The sequence below is a fragment of the Pollicipes pollicipes genome, unplaced genomic scaffold, assembly GCF_011947565.3.
Source record: "Pollicipes pollicipes isolate AB1234 unplaced genomic scaffold, Ppol_2.1 Scaffold_7231;HRSCAF=8579_pilon_pilon_pilon, whole genome shotgun sequence".
NCBI lineage: Eukaryota > Metazoa > Arthropoda > Thecostraca > Pollicipedomorpha > Pollicipedidae > Pollicipes > Pollicipes pollicipes.
The window spans coordinates 21,835,942-21,862,838 of record NW_023597034.1 but is presented as its reverse complement, the minus strand read 5'-3'; the positions used below and the strand labels follow the sequence as shown (position 1 = coordinate 21,862,838).

Genomic DNA, 26,897 nt, shown 5'->3' with positions numbered 1-26,897 from the left:
ATGAAACGTCATCAAAATAGGGTCAATATAGGAATGGTAAAAACCTTGACAACAGCTGACAATGACCGTCTAAGTGGCGCACATACAGAGCACACTTAATCGTGAGCAAGCTTTAGAGATCTGTATGCGAAACAACTCATTGACAGTTTTTATGGTCGGCGATTGGGTGGTCTGTCAGTCAAGAAAATGGAAGAATGTGATTAGCATTTGATAAAGAGGCTTGCTGGTGATCAACCTGGAAACCTGTTGCGGCAAAAATGATTTTTTGACGGACTTTGACATCACGTTTACCGTTATGTTTGTGCCCACGGACGGGCAATGTATTGAGCCTTGGAAAGCGTACTACTTAGTATAAAATAGAAAACATCAGATGGCATTTGTTATCAATTGTGAAGACAAGCCGCTGCGCAAGTCGAGACTCGGACCGCCTGATGTGTATCCCCAAGAGCCAAAGCAAAAAGAGGTGAGACCTGAATGATGGGTTTGAAATGTTATGGAAGACAAGAGGGAAAGAATAGCTCCATAGCCTTAACCCATGATTTTCAAAATATTCTTTAAAAGGAGGCTGCAGAGGCATTATGGATTAGGCTGTTTTCTGGGTGCTGGCTTTCACAGATGATAAGTCTTTACCATTGGTCAGTCAACCAGTCAGATAATAACAGCTTGTTTGTTCTAGCTAGTTTGGGTCAATAAGTACAAAATGCACCAGGAAACCCATATTTTCATTATTGCAATGTTAAGGATTAGGAAATGTTTCTTGTTTGTGCATAACAAGCAGTGCTGTTTGTTATGAAGTGAGGGGGAGGGGGAGGGGGAGAGGGAGGACTTTTTATTGCAAGATAAATTTGTAGCATACAAAAGACAGATGCTGTATAAACACAGTTTGGAGGCCGTTTGTAACACACATGATCGGAACGTTTAAGGAGGCTGCTTGAATCCCTCTGACCAGTTACACTGTGGGGAAATAGTTATTTCCTCAATTGCATCCTAACATGATGTTGGGAGGGATGGCATAATAAACATCTCACATTTTTCCAGAATGATTTCTAAACAGCATGGCACAGCAGGTCAAAATTTTACATAGCTTTAGGCAATTGAAAATCAGATTATTTGGTATCAAAATTTTGATATACCTTGTAAGTTTGCTGACCTTCAGCAGGTCAAAGTCAGGCCATAGACTCAGCAAAGTCAATTTCTAGGAAACTACAATGTGATGCAACATTGAAGTATAAGACAAAGCTTCAGTGCAGTTATACATTGGTACCTAATGTTAGAAAAGCATTGTACATCATTTGTCATATTTAAGGCAGAACATATAGTAAATAATCATAAAACAGGTAGATTCATACTCCTACTTTCAAATTTTATTAACTACGATAGCGAGCCCAGGAGAGCCGCACGCACCCCACTGCCTCGACTCCCCAGCACTGTTTCTGTGTTGCCATTGTGTAATTACAATATTTCTGCTCATCAAGAACTATGAAAAATGTAGGGGCCAAGGTAACAATAATAATGCAATGAAAAATGGTTTTTATTGTGTCTAGGTATGTTTATGAAATGGACAGGCCAGAATAGTCCAGAACATAGCCTAAACTAGCCTAACCCAACCTAACCTAACCTAACCTATTCTAACCTAACCTAGCCTAGCCTAACCTAGCCTAACCTAGCCTAACTTAACCTAGCCTAGCCTAGCCTAGTCTACCCTAACAACCTAACCTAACCTTACACAATCTAACCTGACCTGACCTAACCTAACCTAACCTAACCTAACCTAACCTAACCTAACCTAACCTAACCTAACCTAACCCCCCACCCTATCCCTTTAATCCAGTGTCCCATTGGCATCTATCTTCCATGCCATATATGTGTACCATATTAAGAAGTTTTGTTTAGCTGCCATATTCTCATTTTGCTTTTCATTCCCACCCAAAAACGTCATATTTCCCCACCATGTCGACCAATCTACAAACAGTATGGAAGGCTGCCTGGATGCGCAAGAAACATATTTTATTGAATTCTTTTTACCTTGGCCTCGTACATTTTTATGGTTCTTGATGCGCAGCAATGTTGTGATCATGCAGTAATGCTGTGATCACGCAGTAATGTTGTGATCATGCGTAACAATGGTGCCGGGGTCGCGGTTGCTGCGTGTTTGCGGCGCTCGGATGTTCGCTGTCGTAGTTATTGAAGTTCCAAGGTAAGAGTTTAGATGACCTGTTTTACGATTAGTTACCATATGTTCTGCCCTAAAAACGACGATTGATGTACAATGCTCTTTTTTAACATGAGGTAGCAATGCATACCCTGACCCGGGTATGAAGGTCAGACAAAGGCCAAAACCAACCTGTTATGTTACTGCAGGGCTCCCAGTATGGGATAGTATTTGGTGATCATTTTGAATTGATTGATAACAAGCATCACATTATGCATCTGCTATGGGCTTATTAAAGGTCAGAATAGGTCACGGACCTGACCTAGAATGACCCAGGTAAACATTTTGTTTTTCATGAGCACACTACCTAGCACGATCTTTGTAGATTATTAAAATGCAAAACTCAAAGCAGTCTGTATGAATTTGGCTGCTGTGACCTTCAAAGGGTCAAACAAGGTCAGTGGCCTTTAATGAGCATTTGAACATTTTCTTGGAACTGGTGTCTAGGTTCAGGGGCACCAGGGAGACTAATGTGGAGTTTGACCTTGTTTGACTGTGTTTGATGCAAAGGTCATGACCTAGAAATCTCACATTTTGACTGGTGATCGATGTGCATGCCAACACATCCTATGTATTTTGTGTCTCTAGCTCTCCTGGTGCATGAGATCTCAACAAAGTCAAATTGACCCCACCCCATCCGGGTAAACGGTATCTGACGGGAAAGCCAGGCGCATGTCAAAAAGTATTCAGGTGCATGGGAAATGAAGCACATTGAAAGAGCTATCAAATACATGTACCAGGTTGTTGTCTCTGCATAGGAGCTGATGTATTTGGAGCGGTATCTGGGATCCACATATGGGTGAAATGGGAGGTCTACAAATGAGTGACAGTGTCAGCAGTGTCCAGACATCCCAGATCAAGGCTGGTGTGCGTGGACCAACCCAACATATGAGCGTGACCCCCCTTCCTCGCATGTTTGAGGTCATACCGCGACCAGCCACAGAGCACAGCATCAGCATGTGGGGACCACCCAGCTGTGCAGACCAGAGGTGACTACCTGGGGTCAGCATCGGCCGGCAGTGGTTGGGGCAGGTGGGCCGCCTGACTTGCTGGGGTCAGCAGCAGCCCGCAGTGAACTGAACGAGCGAGGTGGGCTGGTCATGTGACTGAGCGTCACCCACACAGGTGTACCTGGCCAGTCGGTCAGTGAAGCTCTACCTCAAAAGCTGAGCTGCGAAAGGTCTTATCTTCCGACCAGATACTGATGGTGATATTCTGCGGTGTTAGGAATGTTTAGCTGTATCCCCCTAAAATAATAAACTTCCTCCCATGGGCGAGCCACCAGTTTGGTACAGGATATCAGGACGTTGTGCTGGCTGCGAGTGGCCCTGTAGGCGCGGCCTGCTTGCCCTACACTGTCGCGGTGCCTGGGCGACACGGCTTCTGTGCACCAGTTCCTGCTAACGTGCAGATCGCTCCCGGCCCTGACGACTTCGTCGCGCCGACGATGACCTTACACGACAGTCTACACTGAGTAGTGTCAGGCTGCGAAAAGGATCAGAAGGGGCTCCCTCAGCTTGCGAACACAGAATGGCTAGAACGTTTTTGTTTCTCACGGGATTGTTGCCCCTAAACACTTAGAAGCCAAGCTCGATGCGCTCTGGACAAATATCTTCTCATACAACATTTGGCGCCAGGGCTAGCGCGGTGGGACAAATGAGGATCCTGTGTGTACTGTTTTTCATACATCACAGGTCAGTTTTGGGTTACAAATAATTTGAAATGCTGTGGCATATATATATATATATATATATATATATATATATATATATATATATATATATATACGCACGCACGCACGCACGCACAATAACAGCTCTCATGACTTTTCAGGATGAGCTCACTGCAGTCAGTGTCAAGCAAGGCTTCAATGCATCGCCCATCACTCCCGATGAATATGGCTCAGCCAAAAGCCTCAACATCAACACCAGCAAGGTAAGCAGCGTGCAGTTGAAGTCCCGTGCGTGGCATAACACACCACGTTATATTTTATGCTGTGGACGTTTTGCCGCAGCTCCATCAACTTTGCCAATGAACCAATCAACAAGGCAGTTGTTAGCTGAAATTATCAGTGCTCGACACGACAAATTACACCATGTTTTGCTCTATAGTGCAGATGTGTACTTGCAGCTCCATTAAGTTTTGTCAAATGTTTGCTATAATCAATTAGTTGGTGCGCATCTGTGTTGTTAGATCTTAGTTTTAAATTATTTGGTTTACTTCAAGATCAGTTGTTATATTGAAAATGATATGGCTGTGCTGCTAGTAAGACACTAGTTTTGGATGCTGCATCACACAACTGTCGACTCGCAGTGCTCCTAACAATGGCACCTAGCGTTGGTAATGGTGTGATAAAGTGGGATTCCACTTAGTGTAAGATTCGTCATAGCATAAGGCTAGGCATAATTATTAGGTTTAAGGCGAGCCTGCAATGCCACTTGACAACATCCTCGCGCGCTGCTTCATGTCCGACACCTAAACGGCGGGCGTCGTCCTCCCCAGATGTTGGAGAACTTCTCCGCCGTGCTCTCCAAGAAATACGAAATCAATACGCTGCCGGAGACGGGCAAAAAGAAGCAGCAGATTTCGCACCGGGACAACTACTGGCCGGTACCGACACGGCCCAAGGCGGCCGAGGTCTGGCTCAAGGACCTGGTTGGTAACAAGCCGTGACCATGTTGGCCAAAAAGGTGCCCATCTTCAACAAGAAGGACGAGATCCTGAGCAAGCTGTGCGACTACTCGGTACCGACGGTGCGCGCCTGCTGGCTCATCAAGATGTCCTCAGCGTATTACGTGGCCATCTCCGAGACCAAGAACAAGTCGAAGCGCCAGCTGCCCGACCAGACGCAGGAGTGGACGCTGACGCTGGAGCGCTTCCTGAAGGAGCAGCTGACGCGGCTGGAGGAGCACTACTCGTGGACGCCGCAGGTGGGCGTCTTCCCGGCGATGAGCGGCAGCTCGACTGAGGAGCAGAAGGTGGCTGCCCGCCACTGGCAGTACGGCACGCAGCTGGCTGGCGTCATGTACGAGCAGGGCCTGCTCGACCGTGAGCCTTTCCTTGAGTGGGTGCTGGACGTGTTCCGCGCGCGCGCGCACGACGACGGCCTGCTGAAGCTGGTGGTACCGCTGTTGCTGCAGTATGTCGGCGAGTTCACGCGCTCCGAGCTGCTGGCACGTAAGCTCGCCTACTACGCTTGCAAGAAGCTGAATCAGATGGTGGCCGAGATGGACGCGTCGGGTGGGCGAGGCCAGAGCCCGGTGTTCGGCCAGGGCGGCCAAGAGGCGGGCGCCCCGCCGCCGCCCGCCCAGCCCGTGCACAGCAACCCGCTGGTGGCTGCCTTCATCAGGCTTGTCAACTGCAACTTCTACGAGAGCATCGTGTACGGCTTGGGCTCGGTCCTGCAGATGATCTTGTATAAGAACCCGACTGCGCTGGTGTGGAACAACCTGGGAGACGGCAAGTCGTCGCCGCTGAGCAGCTCGCCACTGGGCGGCTCGCCGCTGGACCTGCTGCCCTGCCTGCCGTCCGGCCTGCCGCTGCCGCCGAGCGCCAGCAACGGCGAGTGGCGGACGCGCCTGCGCCGCGTAGAGGACGACGTGCTGGAGCGGAGTCGCGCCTCGGACCTGCGCTGGTCCGTGCAGACGTCCACAGAGCTGACCGTGGGCCGCGTGCTGGCTGCGCTCGACGCGCTCGACCAGCACAAGTGGCACCGCACCGACGACACCAACAACTTCGACACGCTGTACGCGCGCGTGTTCCCGCCGGCGGGCCGCGATGGCGCCGACGGCCGGCCGTCGGACGACGCGCTGGTGCAACTGCTCTGCGAATGGGCCGTCTCGCCGCAGCGGCTGGGCGAGCACCGCGCGCCGGCCGTCGCCATGCTACTGGAGAAGCGGCAGGCCGAGCTGACGGCCGCCGACGGCGACGGCGACGACCGCGAGTCGGTCTGTTCCGGCTCCTATCCGGCCTACGTCTACCAGAGCCTGCTGTTCCGCTTCCTGGACACGAGCGCGCCGGTGCTGGACGACGCCATGGGCTGGGCGGTCGCAGTCGGCAGTCCTTTGCCAGCCTGGTGCTGCTGTTCCTCGAGCTGACGCGGCACGACGTGTTCTCGCACGACCAGTACCTGCGCGCGCTGATCTCACGCGGCGAGCTGCGCACCAACCCGGCCAGTCCGGCCCAGTCGGCCGCCGCCTTCACGCGCTCCGAGCACCACGACGCCGACGACGACAAGCTCGACATCGACGACGACCTCGACAAGCTGGTGCAGCACATCAAGTCGACCAACGCTGACATGGACAATCCGGACAGCCCGAAGGAGGGCTTCTCGCTGGGCACCGGGCACACCGAGAAGCTGGAGGCCCGCCGCCAAAACCGCCACCTCATCTACACGACCCACTTCCCTCTGCCGCAAGTGAGTAGAGCATCCGTGGATCGCACGTCTCATGTCACTGGCTGATGCGCGCGGTGACCCCAGACTGTATCGAGCTGAGATGTGCCTGTGGATTTGAGGATTGAAACTACTTGGTGCAGCACACCTACAGTTGTCTTCAGTCGCAGGGTACCTACAGGCGATGCAAGCAATGCCGTTGACACGTCTTTCGCGAACAGATTGTTTATCAAGCGTGGAAAGAAATTAAGTCATCGTGTTGGCGTTATAAGGTTCCATGGCACAAAGCACAACTCTTGCAAAAGGCATGTCACTCCGTGGTCGCTGATGCAATCATTTCGAACTGCATTTGTCATGGTGTGCAACCTCGTGGCCTGTTTTGCTGGTATGCTCAAGATCCTGTTTACCACGCGTCTTGTGACATGAGAGCGCTCCCGACAGGACGATGCCTACACCGACGACGACAAGCAGCGGCACATCCTGCTCTTCGGCGTGAAGAAGGCTCGCGATGAGGCGCGCCACGCCGTCAAGAAGATGAACAAGGAGATCATGAAGCTGTTCGGCAAGAAGCTTTCGATCGACGTGTCGGAGGGCGGCAAAGTAAAACGCCAGAGCCGCGGCGAGTTTCCGTTCGAGCCGGTGGTGCAGCGCTTCCAGGCGCTATCCTTCTACGATCAGCACCAGGTGACGCACCAGTGCGCGCTCCAGGTGGTCGAGATGCTGAGCGCCTTCGCGGCCGGCAACTCCAGCTACCTGCCGGTGGTCGAGCACGTCTCCTTCCTCTTCGACCTGATGGAGCTGGCGGTGAACATCCGCGAGCTGCTGGACTGCTGCCAGCAGATGCTGCGCGAGCTGCCGGACGTGGAGGGCCAGCTGCACAGCAAGAACTCGGCGCGCGCCGGCACGTACGCCACCTCGCTGGCGCTGCACATCGTGGGCGCCTGCCGCCGCTACCACAGGACCCTCATTTGTGAGCAGGAGGGAGCGCTTACGGACGGGCCGACTGGGCTGGGTCTTGGAGCTGGTGTGGGCACAGTGGCTCAAGGTTCATCACACTCAGTAGCGTCTGATGGGATATTGATTGGCAGGCGTCAGCGCAAAATGTCTAGTGGCCGGCGTGTCCTAAAACGCCAGTTATCATCATCATAACAAGATATTTACTATGAGCGAACGATGCAGTCTGATTACGTGTACTCTGTCTGATGTTTTTGAAATGTCTACACCTTTTACACCTACACCTACACCTATACTTACACCTACACCTACACCTACACCTACACCTACACCTACACCTACACCTACACCTACACCTGCACCTACACCTTGGATGTAATTAGTAGATGAGCGAAATTCGCGGCTGAGTCGACAGACATAAATTGTGCGTCCTCTTGCTCCGTCCGAGGCTGGCATGTCTTACAGACTTACCGCAGCGTTGATGTAGTTACCGACCCTCTGCTGTGCCCGACAGTGTCGCAGGACCACACGGCGGCCATCTTCGAGGGTCTCTGCAAGGTTGTGAAACACGTGCGCAACCACACGGACTGCTCCTCGGCCGAGCGCTGCGTGCTCGCCCACCTGGTCAATCTGTACAGCAGCTGTAGCTTCCTGCGCTCCAAGCACTACGAGGCACGCTTCGAAAGCTTCAGCAACGCTTACCTGAAGCTGAAGCAGCTGTTCAACACATCGCTGAAGCCGAGCGGCTCCTCCTTCAGCCGCAACGCCGCCTTCATGGCGGAGTATGTGTCGTGCCCGACGCGGCCCATTGAGCCGGCCGCCGTGCGCGCGCTCAACGAAAGCGGCGCCAACCGCTACAGCTTCGTCTGCAATGTGGTGATCGAGGTGTGCAACACGGCCGACAGTGAGCGGCTCAGCGACCTGGCCGTACTGGCGGCCGAGGCCACCGCCCGCTGCAACGCCCCTCTCGCCGAGTGGCTCGGTGAGTGGCACCCCCGTCGCCGGGGTGGCTCGGTGAGTGGCACCCCGTCGCCGGAGTGGCTCGTGAGTGGCACCCCGTCGCCGGGGTGGCTCGGTGAGTAGCACCCCGTCGCTGGAGTGGCTCGGTGAGTGGCACCCCGTCGCCGGGTTGGCTCGGTTGACGCCTCAGATGCCTTCTCGCTGAGGTGGTTTGGTGGTTGGCCCCGCAGCCGGCTGGCGTCGGAGGCTGCGCCGGCACCGCGGTCGTCGGGGGGGGGGGGGTTATTGGGAGGTGGCCGCGACAGATCAGCGACGTCCCGCATTCGCACGAAATCGATGAGTCCTGAGGACATGGTGTTGGACGGCGAGGGTCGTCCCCGGCTGGCGGGCCGTATGAGCCGTATGAAGGCCGCGACCGCCAGGGGAGGCTGTCCGCTCTCTGGCCCCGGGCGCCGGGCTCTCCGCTGCGCCCCTCCGGTCCCTGGGCTCTCGCGTGGCGCCATTACACCCACTCATGGGCGCCCCGGCCGCCGTCCCACACTTTGCGCATCTACCTCCAGCGCTTGCCATGCCGCCGTACCCTGTCGTGCGCCACCGTGCGATGACCGTGACCGTGGCATGGCGCGGGCCGGCGCAGTGCCGTGCCGTGACCGTCTTTGTCGGGCCGGCACTGTGCCGTGCCGTGACCGTCTTTGTCGGGCCGGCGCTGCGCCGTGCCGTGACCGTCTTTGTCGGGCCGGCGCTGTGCCGTGCCGTGACCGTCTTTGTCGGGCCGGCGCCAGGTGTGCTGGATGCGGCGTGCGGCGGCTCGGACAGCTGGCTGGACGTGCTGACGGCCGTGGACATGACGGCGCCGGCCACCCACCGCAGCGTCGCCCTTTTCATGACTGTGCTGGCCGCCCGACACTGCATCTACATGGACGACGTGATCCAGTTCGGCGCCCACTGCCTCCTCACAGGCAGTGAGTGGGGGAGGGGATGGAGGCTGGCTTCAGTCGTCGGGACGTTGCTTATGGATGGGCGGAGCGCACACGAGTGTGATCGGGGACTGGATGCGGGGATGTTACTTCCATTAATGTCAGACATGGCGTAACGTATCGTGAGTTCGTTGTCATGAGCTAGACGTGTGCATGTGACGCCCAGCGCGGCCGACTGTGGTTGGCGCTGAGTGGTGATGTCCGCGCCGCAGGCAAGGGCGACCGCGAGCGCGAGCCGGGCGCGCGGCTCGTGCTGCGGCTGCTCGGCCACCTGTGGATCCCGTCCGAGCAGCCGCAGCCCACCTGGTACGACACCGGTGAGTGAGCCGAGTCGCCGCTGTCGCCGCCGCGCTCCGGGCACACCGACAGTCCGGACGACACCGACACCCGCCTCTGTGTGTGCCCTCTCCCGACTGGTGTGCTCCTCCCGTTTGCGGATGTGGTCGGCCGGCTCATCGGCTGGTGTGCTCCTCCCGTTTGCGGATGTGGTCGGCCGGCTCATCGGCTGGTGTGCTCCTCCCGTTTGCGGATGTGGTCGGCCGGCTCATCGGCTGGTGTGCTTCTCCCGTTTGCAGATGTAGTCGGCCGGCTCATCGGCTGGTGTGCTCCCCCCGTTTGCAGATGTGGTCGGCCGGCTCATCGGCTGGCCGTCGGCCACCCTTGGTCTTGAAAGCTCTATGCATATCATCCATATTCAGAAGTGTACGGGAAAGCTCGTTTGATTTTTCTGGTTTGTGGATGTTATCTGGTAAATTCACAAGGTACGCTTTAAAAGACAGAAATGGTCGGTCATCTCAAATCGTGGTGACCATTTATCAAATCGGAGGTGTCTGGAGTATTGCTTGATTTTCAATCTGAATTCATTTCGTAGATTTAATCTTGTTGTCATCAGATACCAGACTAACACAAATACACGGGACCTGCGCAACAGTAAAAACTTACACTATTGTGCGTCTTTTGAGGGTGCGAAGACGGGGGTAAGCTGAGGCGGCAGCAGTTGTCACAGGCCAGTATTTGCTGATCCCGCCGGTAGCCCGCTTGCCCAGGGTTTGAGTCGTGCCACACGGCTGACAGCCAGCGGTCGCCCATTTCGGAAAAAATATCGCTCATTTTCATGTGTAATGCTTCTTTGACAAGAGTTTGAGATATGGGCGTGGGATCATCAGGCGTCCATCATACGGGACATGGTGGTTGAGCTGCATCTCACGTGGGTCGTGCGTGGCCAGGCTCGAGCACGTCCGTCCCCTCTGCTGGCCAGCCGTGCAGTCTCAAGTACAGCTGTGATCGCCACCTCCTGCTGGCAGCGCAGGACAACATTCCTGTGCAGGCTCTGCTCTGCGCCCTCAAGGTCGGCTCCTGGGAAACAACCCAGCAACTATGGCTTTAGTGAAGTACATCGTGTAGCATATTTTAACTTAGCATGCATTGAGAAATATTTTAAAGTAAAAAAATGAGCATTACGTGCACAGCATTGCAAGCAGACATCGTGCATAGCTACATACATGTATATATATATATATATATATATATATATATATATATATATATATATATATATATATAGTGAGGTGCACCAGGCCGGCCGAAGCATGCGCTGACCGGGCGCTGAGCCGGCCGGTGCACGTGCTGCCCGGGCGCCGAGCCGGCCGGTGCACGCGCTGACCGGGCGCCGAGCCAGCCGCTGCCTGAGCTGACCGAGGTGGGGCGGTGCGCAGACCATCATCATCCTGGCGGACGCCACGATTGGCGACGGCGTCGGGAGGACGGAGAGCAAGACGGGCGGCGGCGAACTCAGCATCAGCGCCATCCTGGGCACCTCTGACCATCACGGCGAGCCAAACGAGCACGGGTACGGCAGGTGGTCCTCGCGCCTTGTCAACTGTACAGCAGCCGGGCCTCACGCGTAGTCCTTCATCCTCCTCCCCCCCCCCCCCTGCCAGGAGCGCGGGTGCAGCAGCCGGCCCTCACACCTTGTTCTTCATCTTCCCCCTCCCTCCCTGCCACGAGCACGGGTGCGGCAGCCGGCCCTCGCACCTTGTCCTTCATCTTCCCCCCCCCCCCTCCCCCCGTGTCACGATCACGAGTTACCACTTCCTTCCATTGCCTTTGCTCACTTATCATCATCTCACTGATTGGTGGGAGATTGAGCTCCATGTGCCTCTGGTTTGTCTGGGGCACGGCATGTCGCCAGCTGAGTGAGTGGAGTCGTGATGTCTGGTCGATGGCTCCTCTCCCACTCATGCAACTTGTCTCTTACTCTACCTCCCACTCATCTCTCACAGCTTCATTCGCTCCGTTCCCCTGCCCCGCTTCACGATAAGGCGAAGCTGGGCCGTGTGGTTAACACGTCTGATGGTGATCGGTGATGCGGCTTACAGCGTGTGATGTCAACGGTAGAGGTCCCGCAGGTAGAAGTCGGGGCCGGCCCTGGGCCAGGCCGGCCTCTCCGAGTGTACAGTCCGTCTCGGTGTCGGAGTGTGAGCCCGTGTCGTCGGCGGTGCCCCGCCGGACACCACTGGGAACGAGTTTTGAGTCCCTGTCCGATACCCATCACCCCACAGGCGGTCCGGACCGGGCCTGAGCAAGGCTGGCCTCTCCGAGTTCGCGCGCCACATGCTGAAGCAGATCTGCAGCCAGTCGTGGGTGCGCGAGAAGTTCCTCAGCTCGCCAGAGGAGATCGTCTCCATGGAGAAGGCCAACTCACCCGATGAGGTTGATGTCGACCTGCTGGATCGCGAGATGTCGCCCAAGCAGGTGTGTTTGCCTGACGGCGGCGTCCGCCCAGCTCCGGCTACCGCTGCCTATCGGAGGCCGTAGAACAACGCCTGCCGTGCGGCAATGATAACCACCGCAGTCTTCCGTGACACACAGCGCCTCCAGCCATCAGAGACGTCCACATCAGCCTGCACGGTCATAAGCCTGCACAGTCATCAGCCTGTTCTGTCGCCAGCGTGCGCTGTCATCAGCCTGCGCTGTCATCAGCCTGTTCTGTCATCAGCGTGCACGGTCATCAGCCCGCACAGTCATCAGCCCGCGCTGTCATCAGCCCGCGCTGTCATCAGCCTGTGCCGTCATCAGCCTGCACTTTTGACAGGACTGACGGACTAGAGCGACCTCCGCAGCCAGTGGCGGGCGCAGTGGCCGCGAGTTCTGCTGGGACCTCCCGGGTGATCCCTCCCAATCTCGCCGACATTGTGCCCGCACGTGCCGCAGGCGCGCCGGCTCTTCCACATGATCGTCCACCCGGACAACTACACGTTCTTCGTGGACGACACGCCCGGGGAGCGGCAAGTTTGCGGCCGCATCCTGGAGACGCTCGACCAGTGGACGATGCGCGTGGCCCTGCTCGACTTGCGCCTGCTTTACCGCCAGACGGCCAAACAGGCGGCAGACAAGCACGCCCAGTGGCTGCAAACGCTGGCGCGCGCCGTCATCGAGGCGTTCCAGCTGGGCGGCGGCGAGGCGCATCGGCCGCACGCCAGGTGGGAGGGCCGACGCTAGACGGCCACTCGCCAGGTGGGAGGGCCGGCGCCAGACGGCCACGCGCCAGGTGGGAGGGCCGGCGCCAGACGGCCACGCGCCAGGTGGGAGGGCCGGCGCCAGACGGCCACGCGCCAGGTCGGTGGGCCGGCGCCGAACGGCCACACGTCGGTTGGGTGGGCCGGCGCTGGACGGCAGGGGGAGCGTGCGGCCGAGATGTGGGTGATGCTGATATTTCTGATGTTTGTCCCTGTCAAGAGCCGTCTTTGGGTCGTCCAGCCTGTTGTCAGCCGGTGTCGTCCCTCGTGCCGCTGACCCTACTTATTCCTGTCGCTGCCAGCCTCGGTTCGGACGACCGTCCCCCCCTCCCCCCCCCCCCCTCCCTCCCCGCTGAGTGTTTAGTTCTGATCGCGTGCCTCTGCTGTCGCCACCAGCCTCGGTCCGGACGAGTGCCCGTCGTCCCCCCCCCCCCCCCCCCGGCTGAGTGTTAAGTTCTGACCGCGTGTCTGCTGTCGCCACCAGCCTCGGTTCGGACGAGCGGCCGTCGTTCGTGTGGCTGGTGCCGCCGCTGGTGGCCAAGCTGCCGGCCGAGGCGCAGGCGCGTATCCTGCAGGCCGCCATCCAGGTGTTGGAGTCGGCCAGCTGGACGCGGCGGGGCGCCACGCCGGCGGCGCCCGGTCCCGCCGCCCACCAGCCCTTCAAGCAGCTGGTGCTCAGCTGTGTGCGCGGACACGAGGAGCAGCGTGACGAGCTGGTCAGCTCGCTCCAGGTCCAGTTCCAGCAGTTCCTCTCCAGGGATGGCAAGGACGTGAGTAAGCGAATGGAGATGAGGGGATGGGTAATCGGCAGTGCTTTCGGTGTAACACTAGTTTGAGGACATAAAATAATGGCCGCATGACGGTCCATATATCCCGTACAAGATCTGGAATGCAAAAGGAATATTAAGTATAGGTAGACTCAATATATCCAGCGCTAATCGAAAATATAAACAACTGACAGTAAGGTAGCGTTTTGGTGATGCGATGTGTGAACTTGATTCTGTATTTATCCGGGCGATGGTTTGCCCACCCGAGAATGGAACAGCCGATGCGTTTTATCAGCCCGCTTTGTGTATCAAAATCACGCCGTGGGTATCTTGCCGTTTGATCGTATCTTGTTATTTGACCTTTTTCTTGTTTGTGTTTATCCTGCCATTGTTTTTCCATGCCATCATGTGTCTTTTTTTTATTAATTCTTTTTTATTCCCATGCTCATTTTTCAGCATTTATCCATGAAATGTTTTGTCTTTTGATTATTTTCCATTTCGATATGAAACACTGCTGTTATGTATTCTGTCCATGTTCCAGCTTTGTGTTGTTTGCGCTCGATATTTTCTTCACGTGTATTAGTAGCTGTACGATATTCGATCCTAGCATATGGCCGGAACAATATGTCCGTCGCATGTGCGCTTCCTACGTATGACGCCGTCACATTGAAGCAATTGTCGCCACCGCCGAAAGTGTAAAGTGTGGGTTCTAACAAGCTGTCTTCTGTTGCACTCAGGAGTCAAAAGATAAGGAAGAGAAGCGAAAGGGCGCCGAAAGCAACAAGGTGCGTGGGATCGTAGCTGGCTGTCTGTCCGCACCGTTGCCTCTCCGCTGGCCGTTGGCCGTTCTGCTGTCTCTCCGTTGGCTGTTCGCCCGTTCCGCTGCTGCTCCGCTGGCCGTCCGTTCGTACCCCTACCTCTCGGCTGGCTGTCCGTCCGTTCGTATCCCTACCTCTCGGCTGGCTGTCCGTCCGTTCGTATCCCTACCTCTCGGCTGGCTGTCCGTCCACACCGTTTCCTATGGGCTCGGGCGCTGGCGGCCGGCCGCGCGCGCCGCTTCACACTGGCAGCAGCAGCGCGGCTGTCTTGCCTCGGTCAACACCTTTTTAACGACCCTTCATACCAAACACCACTCGCATGTGAAGCAAACTACCAGAAGCGCCTCGCGCGCAGGCATCACGCGAAAAATCAAAGAATCTACATGATCTGATCGCCACTGGAAAACTTCCTTTACGCTTCTCATGCAGGTCAAAATTCGTAGACATTTATCATACGCAACTAAAGACTGGCAGCGTCAATCATAACGCACATTTTTTCCAGATACAAAACTCTTCTGCTGCTTGCTATGTCTGTGGTCACAGGTCGAAAACAATTCATTATTTCATTCTCTTTTGTCTACTTTCAGCACGTCACACGCATATTAGGTCCCCGTCTCAATTAGTTTTCGGGTACCAACACCATACACGCCTTAATGTACGGAATAAACATCGACAGCGAGGGTGGGCGGGTGCTCGCGGTGGACTGTCAGGACTGCATCATTGGAGCGTTATAACTGCGACATGAGGCGGAGGCGGTGGCGATGGCGATGCCGGCGGCTGGCGCCGTGGCGGAGGCTCTGTATTGGGGTGCCACGTCCGGCGACCGTTTTTCGTTCTGTTTTTGCCTTTAGGGGAGGTGCCCAGGGTTGAGTCTGATGACGTATGCACCACATTGGCACCACTGCCAAGCGTGACGTCACGCTGGCGGTTTGGGGCGCGCTGGCCTGTCCGGCCGCCAGTGCCGACGGGCCAGCGCTCCGCCCGCACGCCAGCGGTGCGCTGGCGGCGGCAGCTCCCAGACGCCGCTCGTGCACGGCGTCGATGGTGGAGGCTAGTAAGGCTGCGCGTCTGGGAAACCAGAGGTACGGGGTTCGATTCCACGCAGTGCCTGTCCTTGCCTGGGTGAGCAGCGACGCCTTATAGCCTCAGCAGCAGAGTATGTCGTAAAGCCCCAATGACGATGACGTCGCTGCCCGTGCCATGCCCGACAGAAGGAGACGGTGTTCCCGGACGAGAACAAGACCGGACCGCACGTGTACAGTGCGCTCCAGCTGCGCTTCAGTCTGCTGGGCGGCGTGTTCGACGCCATCCAGCGCGGCAGCCTCAGCTGCACCGACACCTGGGTTGTGCTGCTGGCCCAGCTGGTCACCAACGGCGTCGTCACGCTCTACAACAACAGGTGGGCGGCGGGGGCAGGGGAGCGTGCTGACGCCTCGGCGGCGGCTTGAGCTGTGCGGCGGACGCCGGTCGGTGTGTGCTGCTCGTGGTCAGCGAGGGGGGGGGGGGGGGGCAGCGTGTTGGTGACCGTGATCGGAGAGTCGCCAGAGCCTGCAGGTCATCGCTGAGATAACTCGAGGAAGACAGAGTTACCAGGAGGAGGGCAATAGGTATCACATAGGTTGACAGACTAGCATCTGCACGACCTCACCTTCATTTACGTGGCAGCGACATGCATCACGGTGATCGGCTTGATCTGTTGGGGATATGATCATCATTGTTGGGGATATGATGTGACGACGGGCCACCTTTGGCAGTGACATGTACACCACCGTGGTGGACATGATGGCCACCCTGATCCACTCGGCCGTCGTGGGAGACTCGCAAGCCGAGAAGCCCGAGGAGAACAAGCGCCACTACCAGACGCTGGCCAAGAAGCTGCGCAAGGTGGGGGCCGGTGGAGGTCCGAGTGGGCGCCCTCCTGCGGGCTGTGTCGAGTACTAATGATGCTCGACAAACCGATTTGTTGTGTTGCGCTCTTGGCACATATCCCGTGTCGCAGTCCAAAAGAGTCGGGATTAAACAGAACGTCGCCACACCTGTGCGGACGTAGCTGTTTTCGTTAAGCGAAGGCTTTGAGTCGGATGCATCCACAGCCTAGCAGCAGCGCGAGCCGTGTTCATCTGGCCGGTGCCCCTGTCCACCACCGGCTGGCCGGTGCCCCTGTCCACCACCGTCTGGCCGGTGCCCCTGTCCACCACCGGCTGGCCGGTGCCCCTGTCCACCACCGTCTGGCCGACGCCCCCTGTCCACCACCGGCTGGCCGACGCCTCCTGTTCACCACCGGCTGGCCGACGCCCCCTGTCCACCACCGGCTGGCCGACGCCTCCTGTCCACCACCGGCTGGCGGACGCCCCCTGTCCACCACCGGCTGGCCGACGCCCCCTGTCCACCACCGGCTGGCCGACGCCTCCTGTCCACCACCGGCTGGCGGACGCCCCCTGTCCACCACCGGCTGGCCGACGCCTCCTGTCCACCACCGGCTGGCCGACGCCTCCTGTCCACCACCGGCTGGCCGACGCCTCCTGTCCACCATCGACTGGTCGACGCCTCCTGTCCACCTCCGGCTGCACGTGTGACGCCGTGCGCGGCCGGCCGGCGACGCTGACTGGTGCTGACCGGCGTTCCGCCCGCCACAGGAGCTGGGCGACAGACGCGGCGTGTCCATCAAATACCTGCGCCAGTTCTTGCCCATCCCCAAGAAGACGGTGGAGGTGATAAACTGCGAACTCAAGTCAGCGCCGCTGCCCGGCTTCGAGAGCTTCGAGAAGCGCCGGGTGAGGCGGCGGCCGCTGCTGCGCGGTTCGCCGGCGGCGGACTCCTGCTGTCGGCCGGGGCGCGCCGCGCGGGTCCGCCGACAGGCTGGTCAGCTGGTGCCGAGGGTCGCCGGCGGCGGGCTCCTGCTGTCGGCCGGGGCGTGCCGCGCGGGTCCGCCGACAGGCTGGTCAGCTGGTGCCGAGGGTCGCCGGCGGCGGGCTCCTGCTGTCGGCCGGGGCGCGCCGCGCGGGTCCGCCGACAGGCTGGTCAGCTGGTGCTGAGGGTCGCCGGCGGCGGGCTCCTGCTGTCGGCCGGGGTGCGCTGCGCGGGTCCGCCGACAGGCTGGTCAGCTGGTGCTGAGGGTCGCCGGCGGCGGGCTCCTGCTGTCGGCCGGGGTGCGCCGCGCGGGTCCGCCGACAGGCTGGTCAGCTGGTGCTGAGGGTCGCCGGCGGCGGGCTCCTGCTGTCGGCCGGGGTGCGCCGCGCAGGTCCGCCGACAGGCTGGTCAGCTGGTGCCGAGGGTCGCCGGCGGCGGGCTCCTGCTGTCGGCCGGGGCGCGCCGCGCGGGTCCGCCGACAGGCTGGTCAGCTGGTGCCGAGGGTCGCCGGCGGCGGGCTCCTGCTGTCGGCCGGGGCGCGCCGCGCGGGTCCGCCGACAGGCTGGTCAGCTGGTGCCGAGGGTCGCCGGCGGCGGGCTCCTGCTGTCGGCCGGGGCGCGCCGCGCGGGTCCGCCGACAGGCTGGTCAGCTGGTGCCGCGCGGTTCGGGCAGTACCGCAATGCCCGCACCAACAGCTGGGTCTGTTGCGTATGGTTCAGAGCGCCGCGTCGTGACTTAGAGGCGCTTTGGATAGCCTGATCTACGGACCGAGCTCAGTGCAGGCAGCAGCAGTATACCCCAGGCCGTTCTTTGACTCGGTAATGCTCCCAGGGCTGAACTGGTGACACGCCTGTACTATGTGGCGCTGTCTTGCCGTCTGCAAGGGGGATCCTGTAAGAGCCCTGGCTGTTCTCTCTGCCAACCCTCGCGCGTCTGGACACGGTTGGCTCCGTGGCCGGTATCCTTCCCGGGCCGTTACCCCGCCGTCAGCTGCCGTGGCGTGCTGGGGCGTGACCTCCTGCTGTAGCCGGGCCGTGACCCCGCCGCCGGTCGCGCGACAGGGCCTGATCCTGGTGGACAAGCAAAAGGTGTCTCCCTGGGATCTGCTGGAGGGCCACCGGAACCCGGCGCCGCTCAGCTGGTCTTGGTTCGGCGCGCTCAAACTGGAGCGCTCGCTCAGCAAGTACGAGGAGGTCTTCAAGATGATGAGGTGAGGCACGGCGGGCGCAAGGCGTATGCAACATGCAATACGTATACGCGTTATACGATGCAATACGTATATGCGTTTTTGTTCTCTTGGTAAGACTTGCTTGTTTTTTTCTCTTGGTAAGACTTGTTGACTTGCTATTGGACCCCCGCGCTGCCACCAGATGCTATCATTACATCTGAGCGCCGGTAGGAGTCGTCAGGAGTTTGTCAGGTGTGTCAGGCGGCCGTCCCGCTGGGCTAGCTTGGCGTGGGACATGCTTTCCTGTGTCGGGCGCCACCATGCTGGAACTGAGGTGCTGACGTTACCGGCCGCTGCAGGTTCCACCGGCACAACGGCATGATCAAGCTGGACAGCTACTATCTGGAGCCGCCGCCGCTGCCGCCCGAGGACCTCGAGCCCGTCCCCGAGAAGCAGGTGTGCGGTCGCCGCTGCTCCAGTGTGCCGTCTCCTGCCCAGCGCTGGACACCGTGTCCCGTCCTCCGGCTCTCGCTTCGGCGGCCGCCGCGGCCGCCTGTCCGTCCGTCTGTCTGAAGACCGCCACGCCGCCGTCGTCACAGACACCGCCGGCGCTGTGGACTGGCGGGCCGGCGGCGCTCCAGTGTCCGTTGACATTGCTGTGGTGCTGGCCTGCCGCCCTTTTCAACCGTCATTTACGCAGTTGTTCGATGTCGGGTGGTTTTGGCGGTCGTCGCCTGCCATGACTTCTGCTGGACTGTGTGAAATTTGGCCGCTATATTCTGCCCCTCTCTCCCTCAGGTCTTTCCTCCCAAGGCGCAGGTATTTCTTGCCGGACGTTTGTTGTGATGACTATATTATTTCTGCCCAGTTCCGTGTAGCGGGCATGGCTTTGAACGCGATTTGTACACCTGATTTGCTCGCCTTCCGGGGTGGTTGTGCGCCTTTGATGTATGTCGGGGCCTGGGCTGGATTTTTGGCACGGTTTCGTCAGGAGACGGCTATCAGCGCATGTGGCTGTGCAGCAGGCGGGTTATATGAGACGATGGACATAAGGTCCGGGATAATGCGTTATTCTTGAGCGTCTCGAAACCATGAATATCGTCTTGAAACGTCGAATATCATCATGTGTTCTATTGATGGCTGGTAGCTCCGCCTAATGAGTACCTCCCAGAGCATTAAGAATCAGTAATTTTCAGCTCTTAAAAAGTATGTCTTGCACGCTCCATGCTGGGCGTGACAAGAAAGATAAGACCCTGTGTAGATCCGACCAAAGCGCTCGCGGTTTCTGAACGTTATCAACCTGTGGCGCCGCGCGTGGTCGCCCTGTCGTCGCGTCGGCCCCAGCTGAGAGGCTGCTCCACACCGCCCTGTCACTGTTGACCCCAGCTGAGAGGCTGCTCCACACCGCCCTGTCACTGTTGACCCCAGCTGAGAGGCTGCTCCACACCGCCCTGTCACTGTTGACCCCAGCTGAGAGGCTGCTCCACACCGCCCTGTCACTGTTGACCCCAGCTGAGAGGCTGCTCCACACCGCCCTGTCACTGTTGACCCCAGCTGAGAGGCTGCTCCACACCGCCCTGTCACTGTTGACCCCAGCTGAGAGGCTGCTCCACACCGCCCTGTCACTGTTGACCCCAGCTGAGAGGCTGCTCCACACCGCCCTGTCACTGTTGACCCCAGCTGAGAGGCTGCTCCACACCGCCCTGTCACTGTTGACCCCAGCTGAGAGGCTGCTCCACACCGCCCCGTCACTGCGTCGGCCCCTGCTGAGGCCGCTAACGTGCAGGCCGGCCGCCGTTCGCAGAAAGAGGAGGCCAAGGTGCCCGAGGTGCCCAGCTGCGACTCGCCGCGTGGCAACAAGCGGGCTCGCGGCGGCGCCCAGCGCAAGAAGCGCGAGCGCCCCAACCGATCGCTCAGCAACTCTGGGATCATGGCGCCGCGCATGAACACGGTACGGGAGCTGGAGCCTGGGCCGGGCGCCGCCGCTGAGCGCGGTTGGGCTCCTGCCACTGCGCAAGGTTAAGGCCACGTGTCACCATACAGTTTTGTCAACTGCGTGTTTAGTTCCAGCACACTCTCGTTATTTATATGTGTTCACATCATTTGGTTTGCTGCTACCGTTTGCTGTCACCGCCCATCAGTGGTTGGTGTCTGAGCTCTGCAGCGTCCCTGGGGTCTCCATCCTGCACCGGAACTGCCCGGTTGTTGTCCAGGCCTGACAGGTCTGTGGTCCCTGCCGCGTCCTATGCTGACAGTACTCGCCGCATCCTCTGCCCTGACAGTGCCCGTGGTGTGCTCTGGCCTGACAGTGCTCGTGGTGTGCTCTGGCCTGACAGTGCTCGTGGTGTGCTCTGGCCTGACAGTGCTCGTGGTGTGCTCTGGCCTGACAGTGCTCGTGGTGTCCTCTGCCCTGACAGTGCCCGTGGTGCGCTCTGCCCGGACAGTGCCCGTGGTGTGCTCTGGCCTGACAGTGCTCGTGGTGTGTTCTGTCGTGACAGTGCTCGTGGTGTGCTCTGGCCTGACAGTGCTCGTGGTGTGCTCTGGCCTGACAGTGCCCGTGGTGTGCTCTGGCCTGACAGCGCTCGTGGTGTGCTCTGGCCTGACAGTGCTCGTGGTGTGCTCTGGCCTGACAGTGCTCGTGGTGTGCTCTGGCCTGACAGTGCTCGTGGTGTCCTCTGCCCTGACAGTGCCCGTGGTGCGCTCTGCCCGGACAGTGCCCGTGGTGTGCTCTGGCCTGACAGTGCTCGTGGTGTGCTCTGTCGTGACAGTGCTCGTGGTGTTCTCTGGCCTGACAGTGCTCGTGGTGTGCTCTGGCCTGACAGTGCCCGTGGTGTGCTCTGGCCTGACAGTGCTCGTGGTGTGTTCTGTCGTGACAGTGCCCACCGTGTCCTCTGCCCTGACAGTGCCCGCGGTGTGCGCTACCCTGACAGCGCCCGTGGCGTGCTCTGCCCGGCCTGCGCCCTCTGTGACCGCTGACCGTGCCATCTGTGACCCCGCCGCCGGCCGCCATGTCCCCTGTCTGGAGTGACGGGACGCGGTGGTGTTTCAGCCGCCAATGACCGGCATGGGGCCGTACCCGTCAGCCAGCCTGTACCCGGGCGAGCCGCAGTGGGGCTTCCCGCAGCAGCAGGCGCCCCAGGCCGCCGCGCCCTACTACCAGCAGCCGCCGCTGGGCCCCGGTGAGCTGACGCCGCTCCGCCCACTGTAGACCACCCGTCTGTGACGCCAGCGGCGCCGAGCTCGTCCGCCCCGGCCGGTGGTCGGTCGCACCGTATCCTCTCTTGCCAGCATTTGGTGGCTGAAGTTTGTGCCATCACATGTAAGGAAGTGGTGCCCATTGCGGGGCTTTTGTGCGGACTTCAGTGGCTCTCGGCCCGTCACCTGAGGTGCCGGGCTGCTCTGTCGTCTGCCCTGTGTCTCTGTGATCTCTCGTCTGACCCGCCGGACAGCTCTGTGACCCGCGGCATCGCGGCCCGCGATGGACCGTGACCTGCGCTCTGGTCCAGCCGACCTTCCGGCGGGGTCGTCTGACCGGCCCGTGATCGGGCTGCCACCAGGTGGCGGACCCCGCTTCCAGACGTCGGCCAGCAAGCAGGCCATCTCGCAGATGCTGCGCAACCGGCAGCCGAACGCCTTCATGCAGCCGCAGCCGCAGCCCGGCTACCCCAGCATGCACATGCAGGACAAGCAGCTGCAGCTGCGCCAGCAGCAGATGCACTTCAGGTGGGCGAGCAGGCGGGCCAGGTGCGGCCAGTCGGCGGCGACGGCCGAGGAAGTCATGACGACCCGCGACACCTCTTCAGTGGGGTGGACAGGGCCCGGTGCTGTGAGATCAGTTCCCTATGGCCATGCAGCGGTTGCGTTTTCGAGTAAGAACCAGTGCCATCGTCATCAGCATCGAACTCGCCAGTGGTGCAGCCTACTGGTGCTCCTCTTGACTGCCCGGTAGGCACGCAGCGCAGCTCCTGCTGTGTGCACTGATGCCCCTGTGCTGACCGCCCGTGCGATGTGAGGCTGGATGACCGCACTCGCGTGGCTTCAGGGGACTGGTGCGCGGGACGAGGCGGCCCGCCGAGGGGACGGCAGTCGCTCAGGCGTCGCTGAGCAGCTGCCGTTCCGGCCTTTACCTCTGTGCCGCTGCGTGGGCCGTCCGCCGGAAGGGCGCCGCTGACCCCGTGCTCCGCCGGCAGGGACCAGATCCGCGTGCAGCACGGTGCGCCCGTGTATGCACCGCGCCAGATGCCTGGCCCGCCGGCGCCCGGGCCGGGCATGCCGCAGACCATGTACCCCAGTAAGTATCTCATGCCATACACCCAGAGTGCTGCCCGGGTAAAAACCATGTGCCTCTTAGCGTGATGAGTTGTCGTGTCATGTACCTCCGGTAGTACTCAGGCCCGCGCACGCCGTCAGTTTATCCCGGCAGTGTAGGCCGCATGCCGCCGTGCGGCGCTCATGTGGAGAACTTCAGTGTGCGGCGGCCGACTCCGGGGGCGCCGGCCCACCCCCGGTGTGTGGCCACTCGGCGCGCTGAAGTATTGACCCCGGCACGTCACGGGAGCTCGGCTGGCACGGGGCCGCCTCTGTCCCCGGCCGCGAGCGGCGCCGTCTGAGCGTGCGAGTGCTGCTGTTGGGCTGAGTGTGCAAGCTGCTGTGTGTGTGTTGGGCCGGCCGCACGTGAGCTACTGCGTGTCTCGGGTCGGCCGTGCGTGAGCTGCTGTGTGATGGGCCAGCCGTGTGTGAGCTGCTGTGTGATGGGCCAGCCGTGTGTGAGCTGCTGTGTGATGGCCAGCCGTGCGTGAGCTGCTGTGTGATGGGCCAGCCGTGCGTGAGCTGCTGTGTGATGGGCCAGCCGTGCGTGAGCTGCTGTGTGATGGCCAGCCGTGTGTGAGCTGCTGTGTGATGGGCCAGCCGTGTGTGAGCTGCTGTGTGATGGGCCAGCCGTGCGCGAGCTGCTGTGTGATGGCCAGCCGTGTGTGAGCTGCTGTGTGTGACTGGCCGGCCGTGCGCGAGGTGCCGTGTGTGGTGGGCCGGCCGTGCGGAGTCGCACCCGGCAGCCGGCCCTGACCGGTCCGCACCCTGTCACAGGCATGAACCAGGGCTACAACCCGGCGTACATGGCGCAGCAGGCGCCGCAGCCCAGCCAGATGCTGACGCAGGGAAACCCCAACAGTGAGTCGGCCGCTGCGCCCCGCGGCGGGCTGTCGAGGCGCGTCGTCAGCACCCTTGGTTCGGCACGTGCTCGTCCCGTGGGCTGGGCAGGGCGAGCCGCCCGTGTTGGCTATCCCATCAGTCTACGGCCCGTGGCACCCGCCCGCGTCGGTGGTAACCACGGCCGAGGTCGGGCGGGGCTGTCGAACCACAGCCTACAGAGGCAGGTCGGCGCAGGCTGGTGGCCTCAGTGGGGCGCCGGCGCCGCCAGGTCGCCGTGTGTGTGCTGACCGCCGACTGTTCCCGACAGCCCTGGCGTTCAGCAGCCAGCAGGGTCAGCCTGGCCAGCAGTCGGCCATGATGCAGCAGCAGCAGCAGCCGGCTATGATCCCCATGCGCTCTCAGCAGCAGCCGGGCCCAGCCGGCTACATGGGACAGATCAGACCCAGTACAAACTACATGCAGGTGGGCGACGGTGCCGGCTCCGAGCGCGAGATCTCAGGCGGCTTTGCAATACCTTCACATTGTCATCAGTCGACCCTCACCCTCATACTCACACCGTCATCAGTCGACCCTCATCCTCATACCCTCACACCGTCATCAGTCGACCCTCATCCTCATACCCTCATACCGTCATCAGTCGACCCTCACCCTCATACCCTCACACCGTCATCAGTCGACCCTCATCCTCATACCCTCACACCGTCATCAGTCGACCCTCATCCTCATACCCTCATACCGTCATCAGTCGACCCTCACCCTCATACCCTCACACCGTCATCAGTCGACCCTCATCCTCATACCCTCACACCGTCATCAGTCGACCCTCACCCTCATACCCTCACACCGCCATCAGTCGACCCTCACCCTCATACCCTCACACCGTCATCAGTCGACCCTCACCCTCATACCCTCACACCGTCATCAGTCGACCCTCATCCTCATACCCTCACACCGTCATCAGTCGACCCTCACCCTCATACCCTCACACCGCCATCAGTCGACCCTCACCCTCATACCCTCACACCGTCATCAGTCGACCCTCACCCTCATACCCTCACACCGTCATCAGTCGACCCTCATCCTCATACCCTCACACCGTCATCAGTCGACCCTCACCCTCATACCCTCACACCGTCATCAGTCGACGGGCGAGGTGCAAGACTAATTCAGAGTGGTGCAGCATTGTGCCTGAATCATGCGGCTGACATTTCGCCCCTGTACCGTTGGGAGTCGAGCCTGTCGGGGCCCGGGAGTCGGCGGCTCGCCGTCCCTCCTGACTTGCCACCGCTGAGTGCTCCTTCCGCCGGCCGTTGCAGGCGCCGAACGTGACCGTGAACACGATGCCGGGCGCCCAGTACCGGGGCATGGCACCCGGCCCCCCGGCCGCCGGCATGCAGCAGCGCATGCGCCACCCCATGATGATGCAGCAGCAGCCCACGCTGATGAACCAGCTGCGCCAGCCCAGCCTGGCTCAACAGCAGCAGCAGCAGCAGCAGCAACAGCAACAGCAGCAGCAACAACAGCAGCAGCAACAGCAGCAACAGCAGCCCCCGCAACAGCACAACCCGTACCAGTACCACCACCCGTGAGGCGGCGGTCGACAGCTGCCGTCGCTGGCTGGAGACGCGCTGGCCCGACAGGCTACGGCCGGCCAACGACAGTGCCCCGGCTTTCCGGCTCGGACGCCGCTGTTGTTCTGGCGTGGTCCGCCGCCGCCGCCGGCTGTTGCGCGGCGCTAGCCAGCTGCTGGACCGCTGTGTGGATGCAGTGCCCCCCCCCCCCCCCCCGCCGCTTCGTGTTAGGGGCACGCGTGTGCGCTCGAGCCCGCCGCGTGCCCCCCCCCCCCCCATTCCGCCTATTTGACGTCATGTGAGCCGCGCTGGACTGCGGCGCGCTGCCGCTCCGTGCTGTAATACATATCTTGTACAATAGGGTGTGTCGTCGAAGGGGTGAATCTATTGGAATCAACCGAGCCCAATTTTTTCCGTGGCATACGGATTAATGATAAACTTTCAGGTGTGTCGTACCGCACCAACGTTGATATTCGCGAAGCCAGAGCAGTTCTGTGATACGCCAAGAACGTCGTATTCGGTACTAGCGCCATCTATTTCACGCACTAGGACCATCCTCCAACAAGTCTCAAGCTTGTCACTTTCCACACTGCTGGTACCTGGTGGATTACGTGTGAAATAGATATCATGAGGAGCACCAGCAAAACATTGCCAAACGGCTTTTAAGTTGCGTTTTTATTGAAGGACATTATTTTTTTATAAAACCCAAAGCTGTGCAGTTATGAGAATGCTCCAGCAGACCGGGGCAGGTTCAAGTTTGCGGTTGTTAACGCATCATTGTGATATTTATTTGCAATTGATATGCTCGTTGTGTGGGCGCTATGGGTTGATTAGTTTAATTTTGCCGGTACTGAAACATTTGTTCGATAAATTACTTGCATGAGCATGCCGAAGGCTACACGGTCGCGCACAAAACATTTTGTGATGGGCCACCCGGCTCCACTGTCCCACCACCAACTGCCGGCTACGAGAAAGCATCGAGCTACATCAGGTGACTGAGCGAATTGAAGATAAATCTCGCTAATACCACCTTCGAGACCGCGCCGGCAGAAGGCAGGAGACTGTGGGTAAACGTAGTGATCCCCGTTCATGGTCTGAAATACGTGACAAAATTGATCGAGAGGGACTGATATCATTCCAACAGAGCTGTCAGCAAGAAATCGAAGAAAGAGAGTAACACAGCAACGCCGTCACTGCAAAATTCAAGAAGCTTCTCGATGTCGCGAAATGCAAGTGCAAATATCAGCGTAGCTTTCCATGCCCAATTGTCTACACAGTGTATCAAGAGGAGGTTGCCTTGAAGGACCAGTACAGGTACCGGAAGCTTACCCTGGGGTCATATTACCGGGATACGACTGTGACTAGAGAGGCTCGCGAGGTGCGGAGGATGGCCAGACAACCACTGGGACGTCGTGGCTCGGCCGCCAGTGAGGCGGGGTCTGCTGCTGAACCTGGGTCGCCTTCCCCGCCGACTGCTGAGCCCGCGCCGCCTGATAAGCCGGTGCTGGCTGCTAGTGCCGAACTCAAGCCTGCTCCGGGACCAAATGGTCTCAGCGCT

The 26,897-nt window shown here is 59.4% G+C and overlaps 4 protein-coding genes across 5 annotated transcripts; all 4 read left to right on the top strand.

Moving 5' to 3' along the window:
* Positions 1-72: 72 nt before the first annotated feature.
* On the top strand, positions 73-4,885 carry LOC119109846 (mediator of RNA polymerase II transcription subunit 12-like). Its single transcript, XM_037233599.1, has 3 exons — positions 73-463; positions 4,046-4,147; positions 4,715-4,885. Exons 1-3 carry the CDS (start codon positions 371-373, stop codon positions 4,883-4,885), a joined length of 366 nt encoding a protein of 121 aa, XP_037089494.1. The 5' UTR covers positions 73-370.
* A 2-nt stretch (positions 4,886-4,887) lies between these two features.
* LOC119109845 (mediator of RNA polymerase II transcription subunit 12) lies at positions 4,888-9,169 on the top strand. The gene is made up of 7 exons (XM_037233598.1): positions 4,888-5,723; positions 5,769-6,067; positions 6,196-6,629; positions 7,047-7,575; positions 8,074-8,541; positions 8,710-8,725; positions 9,157-9,169. The coding sequence occupies exons 1-7, from the start codon at positions 4,888-4,890 to the stop codon at positions 9,167-9,169; spliced, it is 2,595 nt and encodes an 864-aa protein (XP_037089493.1).
* Positions 9,170-9,308: 139 nt separating this feature from the next.
* On the top strand, positions 9,309-16,307 carry LOC119109844 (mediator of RNA polymerase II transcription subunit 12-like protein). The gene is made up of 10 exons (XM_037233596.1): positions 9,309-9,481; positions 9,709-9,813; positions 10,723-10,844; positions 11,212-11,345; positions 12,058-12,250; positions 12,710-12,978; positions 13,499-13,601; positions 13,671-13,784; positions 15,811-15,998; positions 16,265-16,307. The coding sequence occupies exons 1-10, from the start codon at positions 9,364-9,366 to the stop codon at positions 16,305-16,307; spliced, it is 1,389 nt and encodes a 462-aa protein (XP_037089491.1). The 5' UTR covers positions 9,309-9,363.
* LOC119110219 (mediator of RNA polymerase II transcription subunit 12-like protein) lies at positions 13,501-25,526 on the top strand. Of its 2 annotated transcripts, XM_037233956.1 has the most exons (15): positions 13,501-13,784; positions 14,519-14,566; positions 15,811-15,998; positions 16,354-16,483; positions 17,236-17,373; positions 18,511-18,659; positions 18,977-19,073; positions 19,416-19,436; positions 20,422-20,568; positions 21,667-21,796; positions 22,175-22,340; positions 22,808-22,908; positions 23,703-23,786; positions 24,076-24,230; positions 25,085-25,526. In XM_037233956.1, the coding sequence occupies exons 4-15, from the start codon at positions 16,358-16,360 to the stop codon at positions 25,355-25,357; spliced, it is 1,587 nt and encodes a 528-aa protein (XP_037089851.1). In that variant the 5' UTR covers positions 13,501-13,784; positions 14,519-14,566; positions 15,811-15,998; positions 16,354-16,357; the 3' UTR covers positions 25,358-25,526. The 2 variants fall into 2 exon arrangements, with proteins under 2 accessions (XP_037089851.1, XP_037089852.1); XM_037233957.1 differs by lacking the exon at positions 19,416-19,436.
* The last annotated feature ends 1,371 nt before the right edge of the window (positions 25,527-26,897 follow it).

Excerpts from the sequence above, each read along its gene's own strand:
- LOC119109846 (XM_037233599.1), top strand. The coding sequence starts at position 371 with ATGGCATTTGTTATCAATTGTGAAGACAAGCCGCTGCGCAAGTCGAGA. Across the intron at positions 464-4,045 it reads AAGAGCCAAAGCAAAAAGAG|GATGAGCTCACTGCAGTCAG; the intron begins GTGAGACCTGAA and ends ATGACTTTTCAG. Across the intron at positions 4,148-4,714 it reads TCAACATCAACACCAGCAAG|ATGTTGGAGAACTTCTCCGC; the intron begins GTAAGCAGCGTG and ends CGTCCTCCCCAG.
- LOC119109845 (XM_037233598.1), top strand. The coding sequence starts at position 4,888 with ATGTTGGCCAAAAAGGTGCCCATCTTCAACAAGAAGGACGAGATCCTG. Across the intron at positions 6,068-6,195 it reads CGTCTCGCCGCAGCGGCTGG|AGCCTGCTGTTCCGCTTCCT; the intron begins GCGAGCACCGCG and ends TACGTCTACCAG. Across the intron at positions 7,576-8,073 it reads CTACCACAGGACCCTCATTT|TGTCGCAGGACCACACGGCG; the intron begins GTGAGCAGGAGG and ends TGTGCCCGACAG.
- LOC119109844 (XM_037233596.1), top strand. The coding sequence starts at position 9,364 with ATGACGGCGCCGGCCACCCACCGCAGCGTCGCCCTTTTCATGACTGTG. Across the intron at positions 9,482-9,708 it reads CCACTGCCTCCTCACAGGCA|GCAAGGGCGACCGCGAGCGC; the intron begins GTGAGTGGGGGA and ends TCCGCGCCGCAG. Across the intron at positions 10,845-11,211 it reads CTCTGCTCTGCGCCCTCAAG|ACCATCATCATCCTGGCGGA; the intron begins GTCGGCTCCTGG and ends GGCGGTGCGCAG.
- LOC119110219 (XM_037233956.1), top strand. The coding sequence starts at position 16,358 with ATGTACACCACCGTGGTGGACATGATGGCCACCCTGATCCACTCGGCC. Across the intron at positions 16,484-17,235 it reads TGGCCAAGAAGCTGCGCAAG|GAGCTGGGCGACAGACGCGG; the intron begins GTGGGGGCCGGT and ends CGCCCGCCACAG. Across the intron at positions 22,909-23,702 it reads GCCGCAGACCATGTACCCCA|GCATGAACCAGGGCTACAAC; the intron begins GTAAGTATCTCA and ends ACCCTGTCACAG.